At 41.5% G+C, this 6,378-nt stretch overlaps 1 protein-coding gene across 3 annotated transcripts in view; it reads left to right on the top strand.

The window, feature by feature from the left end:
* Positions 1 to 700: 700 nt before the first annotated feature.
* mdga1 (MAM domain containing glycosylphosphatidylinositol anchor 1) overlaps positions 701 to 6,378 on the top strand; it is a 162,625-nt gene continuing 156,947 nt past the window's right edge. For 2 of the 3 annotated variants that reach the window (XM_086174649.1, XM_086174647.1), the window contains exons 1-2: positions 701 to 1,041; positions 2,252 to 2,341. In XM_086174649.1, the coding sequence (XP_086030775.1) occupies positions 2,275 to 2,341 (67 nt within the window). In that variant the 5' untranslated portion in view covers positions 701 to 1,041; positions 2,252 to 2,274. Of the gene's footprint in view, positions 1,042 to 1,918; positions 1,998 to 2,251; positions 2,342 to 6,378 lie in introns of those variants that run through there. The other variant, XM_086174648.1, reaches the window with a different exon arrangement.

Raw genomic sequence — 6,378 nt, 5'->3', positions numbered from 1 at the left:
TTTTGTTCAGCAACCGAATGAATGTGTGTGTGTGGAGGAATGGGTCATTGCGCAACAGTTAGTTGCTGTCATTAATTGCTCCCCGCGGAAGTGGGGGACATGGGCTCCCTTATTGAGTTTTGTGTGTGTGTGTATGTTTTCTCCACACTTTTTTAAATTGTAAACAAGGACCAGTGGCCCCTCAGATGGGGAGGAAGAGGAGGGGGAGCCCAAAACCCCCTCCTGCCCCTTTCCCTCTTCAGCCTTTTTGTTCAGCAACCAAATGTGTTAAGACCCCTCCTGTCACCGCGGGCGCGGAGTGAATGGAGGGGTGTGTGCGTGTGGATCGCAGCGATGCCGTTCTTTTGACAACCTGTTCAGTGTGGAGCTGCGAGACTTTGCTTGAGCGTTTCTATAAGCCTCTGTGCGCCCTCCCTCTCCTCTCCTCCTATCCCTCCCTCCCTCTCTCTCTCTCCTCCTCTCAGACAGAGGCGGTCGTTCTCAGTCTGCGCACACACGCCACTTGGCCAGCATCACTCGGGAGTCCACAGACACAGCGCCGATTGAAAGCGCGGACCGAGACGGGTTCATTTTCAGGGGCGCAAACGCGTGTGTGCGTGGGAGCGCTGCAGAGGACTGTCACTTGTCACGCACAGACAGTAGAAGCAGCTTAAGAGCAGCTCCAAAAAAAGAAGACACGGACTGTGCCGGATATTACCAAAGTAATCTGAGTTTTTTTTTTTTTTTTTTTTTACCCCCAACGGAAAAGTGTTTTTTTTTTTTAATTTATTTTTTCTTCGTTTATTTATTTGCTCCGTGGAATTGAACTGCGGTGAAATTCCACCGTGCGTAAAAACAAGTTTTAGCGCACCGTCAGAGTGGGGGGAAGGAGATCATCCTTCAAAAGGGGAGTTAAGGAGCAGATACAGGGGAGCCCACTCTATCAGGATTTATAACAAATACACTCGGCGGGGAGACGAGGACCCGACGCATCCTCCCGGAGCCGAGGAGCGCGCACCGCGCCGGGCATACGCGCTCGTAGGACGGCACCTTGCAAACCAGGTAGATTTAATGTCTGCGTTAAGATTCCGCCTGTTGTCAGATATGTATTTAGCTTATTTTTTTTGGGGGGGGGGGGGATCTGAACTAAAGTTTTACAAGTGACTAAATCAGTGATTTCAGTTTTTTTTTTATTTTTAAAGAAATTAAGTTGATTGGTTCTTTTATCCGTTTATTGCGCCTTGCACGATCAAAATTAAGTTGATCGGTTCTTTTTGTTCCCCGTTTATTGCGCCTTGCACGATCAAAATTAAGTTGATCGGTTCTTTTATCCGTTTATTGCGCCTTGCACGATCTACTAAAATGTGTGTCTGATCCAGTTTAATTGCGTCCGGACATGAAAGCAGCGCCGCCGGTTTCACCGAGTGATGAAACTTTGATCGCGACGCGCTGCACGTCTGCGGCCCGTCAGTGTCTCTGCGAAGAAAAAGAGAGGAGAAAAAAAAAAAAAAAAAAAAAAAAAAAAAACACGGCGTGGGGAATTCCCCGTTTTTTGGTTCAAGCGTCACACGAATTCACCATTTTCATTGCTGCCCTTCATCCTTCAGGGGGTGTCAGGGATCCCACTTTTATCGGACGTGGATGCAAATTTAAAAAGAACTTAATATTTCCCATGTTGTCTTTTTACTCATGTCTTATTTAAAAACATTGACGGTCTAATTTCCTCAATGTAAAGGGTGCGTGTAGTTGTTTGGAGGACTTGGTGCACGACCCCACTTGTTGTGTCTAATCCTCCATGAACGCTGGAGACCAAATCCTTTGGTTTTTCCTCTGATCCTGACTTTAGTGCCTAACTGTTTCACCCCCCCCCTCCATGGTGTGAGGAGAGGACAGAGGAAATCGGTCATGCTAAACAGCAGATAGGTCGAAATCCTGTCAATCTCCAATTCTGACACACAACCCCTGCCTGTAAGCTCCTTGTAATCCACGATTTGTGATTGAATTACCCACCCTTTAAGGTGAATCAAGCGACACAAGAAGTTCAGTGGGGGCTGCATTTCTCTGCAATATTATTTTCAGGGCTTAAGGGGGCTTGGGAGAGACTGTTGAACAGATAAGACAAATAATAATTTGAATGGATCATATCCAAAAAGCTTAATTCCTTACTTTCTTTCTTTTCCTTGGTAACAATCAGCTTCCCTTCTCTTTATTTTCATCTGGCTGTTGCCCATTTACTGACGGCTTTTTGTGTGCCCTCTCTCTGTCGTCTTAGGTTATGACGGAAGTGAGCTGAACATGGAGTTTTTTTGGATTTTGTTATTTTCTAGTGTCTATCCTCTCGCCCGTGGCCAGGGAGTCTACGGTAAGAACCCAATATTTACCAATGTATTGCCATTAATCCATTATTAGTGCTGTGTGGTTGCACTGTATTCCAGCAGCCGTGTACTATGGTCAAATGACTTTTAATTAAAGATTTCTCCATGCCTTATATTGTCTTTCCTCGATAGTACTGCACCTATTAAACTTGGGACAAATAACTTCGGGGAGACTGACAGCAAATTAACTTGAAAGGGAGGATATTACTCATTAGAATTCAGAGAAAAACATCCATCCATGTGGAAGGGAAAACTACCCACTGTAAATCAAATCCAATGTCGCTTTGGGGCTGGCATTAATATTTATGATGAAACCTCATATTACGTATCCAAAAAAAAAAAAAAAAAAATCCAGATTGTTAAATCCTTTTTTTTTTTTTAAATATGCTGACTGCGTCGACCGGCTCAAATCCGTGCAACAGGTCTGGATGAGGATGAGGCTGACGGAGCTCCCTGACACACATCCTTCCGTGTCACAGGACAGTCACTGTGCTTTTGAGGATAAAGCTGAGATTTGTCTCCTCTTAGCGTTTAACTAAACCGCAGAGACCGAGCCTCTGCTGCAGGCAGTTGGCCAGCTATACGTTGTGTCCCTCCAGGCGAGGCAAACACACAGACCGATCTGTCAGCGTTGATCCGTTTTGATTGTGACGTTTGAAGGTATGTGGCAGCTACTGAGAACAAGGTCTGTTTAGTCATAGTCGCGTAGACCGGCGTTGTCATAAGCAATCCTGTATTCCTGCTCACGCTCACACAGAGAAATGCTGACAATCTGTCATTTGCTGAAGCATGTTTGCCCGTGCAGAAGCCCTCGCTCACTAATCTGACTTGTACTTCACACAGCCGCTGAAGTGTCAGTATTAGTGTAAACTAACCAACTCACATGGCCAGTTCTTTGCATCTTCCTGTAGCTTCATAGCGTGTTCTGAATACATTTTGAAGGGACAATATTTTACTGCATAGTAGCAAAGCTTTTTTTTCCGGTATGTGCTACATTACACCCACAGTTAAAGCAATAAAAAATGTCCCCACTGTGGGTCTTATACGCCCCACAATCTTTTTTAGTTTGTTTTTATTTTTTATATGATACATCAAACTTTTGACAGAAATGTTTCTTCTATAGTTTTAGTAGCACCATATATCTAGAATTATATCTACCTACAGGTGTGATTAAGCCCAGATATGCTCTATGCTGTCATTTCCTGTGTGTGTATATATATATATGTATGTATACATATATATATATATATATACATATATATATATATATATATATATATATATATATATATATATATATAGCTTCAATATTTCTGGAAAGTATCGCTGTTTTCAACAGAATGCATGTTTACATGGCAAGCAATTCCTTTTTATAGTGAGTTTCAAATAATGCCTTCTTCATTCATGTTCTCATTGTTTTTCTTTTACAACTCAATGAAATAGTTTTTGGTTTCAGGACAGTGTATATACATCTTGTCACAATTTGTTTTTCTGTCCTTTTAAATACACAAGTGGGTGGAAACCAGAGCCAGAGTTTCATGATGACATTATTCTAACGTGTCGCTGCAACTCTGTGTGTGTGTGTGTGTGTGTGTGTGTGTGTGTGTGTGTGTGTGTGTGTATGAGAGAGAGTTGCCAAGGGAGGCGATTTCAGAGGTTTGTGAGAATGGCACTGGGGCAGAAATCGCAGGCCGCAGACTCCCAGATGACCAGTGTGGTGCTCAGCTGTGTGCACCAGCAGTATATCAACTGTTTTCATGTTGATAAATTTGCAATAAAAAGCGTCACTCAGGAAGAACAAATCACTTCACAATTTGCACAGTTGTGGTAAAAAAAAAACATGAGAGGAGAAGATCGGGAATAGACCCCCCCCCCCCCAAACATTGGTTTGTTTAGCACTTGCTCTAGCAGACAGATGCGACTCAATGTCCACCGGGAGCCAAACTGAGTATGCATGCCTGATTGATGTCAGCGCTTTGGACGGCTGCGAGGTTCATTTAATGTCACTTTCTCTGGGGTGTGTTTGGATGTGTACATTTTGTCAGTTGGACTTTGCATTTGTAATGTGCAGGTGCTTGTGTGAGGGAGATCCTGTGCTAGATGCACCCATATGTGTGAGCCTACAAATCCTTGAAGTTATGTGTTTATGCAGCAGAGACACTTCTTACACTGGAACTGTTTGCTGGCTCAGCAGGGACTTAAGGATCAGTCACTGTTTCTTTTTCAGCAGTGTGGTATTGATTGTGCTTCTGTGAAATTTGATAGGCCGCAACAAATCTTGTAACGCCTGTCTATCAAGTAGCAATTGGTCAGACAAGTATACTAGCAGAAAAGAGACTTATTTGCTAGAAGGCCATTAGATTCATCTTCCTTGAGTTTTTGGCCATTTAAGCATCTTTCACTAACTGATTGCACAACATCCTGGAAAATCACACATTTCCAACTTAAATATAATCTGGATATTCTATAATCCCAGGCATTACAAGGGTGATGTGACATTCACAAGTGGCAACTTAAAAAGGATTAGAGGAAAACTTCAAGATATGCCTCTCCGCGTCAATGACTTGGCCATTGCATTCATTAAAACAGACTTAGTGTACCAGAAATGTGTCGCTGCATGTTTGCGGGCACTGTGATACGTTCTGTGACTCAGAGTTTACAAGAACACAAAATTGATTGCCTGGCAAAGTCACACTAAACCCTTTGCTGTTACAAACCTGACTCCACTAGCTTGTAATATGATGCATCATACCAACAGGAAATTTTATGAAATAAAAATCAACCACTATTTTTTTTTTTTTTGCGTTGTTTAAGCAAGGCGTGCAAAAGAGTTTAGGCCTCATCATTGGCCATAAAACAAAGGACAAACAAAAACACTTTGAAGATGTGGCCCAAGGAAGATCTGTTACTAGCTTTGAATACCCCCCCCTTTATTATTCATATATATATATATATATATATATATATATAAGTATGTATATATACAATATATTCTTAATGTAGAGCTTCAGTCTCTGCAGTTCATGAGCTTGCCACGGGACCTGTTGAACATCACTGACCCAGAAAGATATCATTCCAGGTCCGCTGACCTGGCCACCGGCTCCCCAGTGATGTTAACTCTTCATGCCCCTGCATCAGCACTTTTTTGTTTGGATCTCTTTTATGTCTGTTGCCGCTGAGTTTGTTTGGAATGCTGAATATTGCCCTTTTCTAATAAGCATCCATAATTTATCGTTGGCTGTTTGGCGATGAGGAGAAAACTGAGGGGGTGGGAGACGGTGATAGGGAGAGACTCAGGCATTAAGATAGAGATGATGATAATCTCTTACCTCCTACAGTTTGACACCTACTATCTCCTTCCTCCTCTTTACCTCTTGTGCCTTTCTTGGCATCCTCTGTGTGAACATGTCTTTATGTCTTTGGTTTTGTCAGACTGTCGTGTGACCTTTTCTTATGTGTAGCTATTAATTAAAATCTTTGGAATATAATTAGCACTAATATTCTATTTTATTTTATTTTTTTAATTATACAAAAAAAAAAAAAACGCGATTACATATCTGGACTGTCATGTTTACTTTTTCATGTTTCATGATTGCATTAAGGTTACAAAACAGAATAAACTAATTATAAAGAACCATGTGAAACAGGTTTTCTGCAAATTGTCTTTTTGGAAAGTGCTCACTTTTTTGCATTTCATGAAGGCAAGTTAAAAAGCTTCAAGTACATTTATTTATTTATTACGAATAAATGATTTCTGTTCTTTGTCGCATACGGCCAGTTCCAGCATAGCATATTGTCTCCTTAGGGAATACCTCGACAAGACATACTGAGAATCTATTATTTACAGGAATGTCTCCTGGTTAATTTTTCACCTGGAAAATTTATAAAAAATATTGCAGTCTACATACTTGTGGAAAATAACCTGGCAAAAATTAACAATATCTGATTGTGTGCATAAGTAATACACACACTGGGCTTTTTCAGTTTATGTACCTGCAAGCAAATACACTTGATTGGTTTCAAA

The sequence above is a fragment of the Fistularia commersonii genome, chromosome 27, assembly GCF_037954325.1.
Source record: "Fistularia commersonii isolate RoL2024-O1a breed Wild chromosome 27, RoL_Fcom_v1.0, whole genome shotgun sequence".
Classification (NCBI taxonomy): domain Eukaryota; kingdom Metazoa; phylum Chordata; class Actinopteri; order Syngnathiformes; family Fistulariidae; genus Fistularia; species Fistularia commersonii.
Note: the sequence above shows the minus strand (reverse complement) of the source record. Positions and strands in the feature narration are given on the sequence as shown.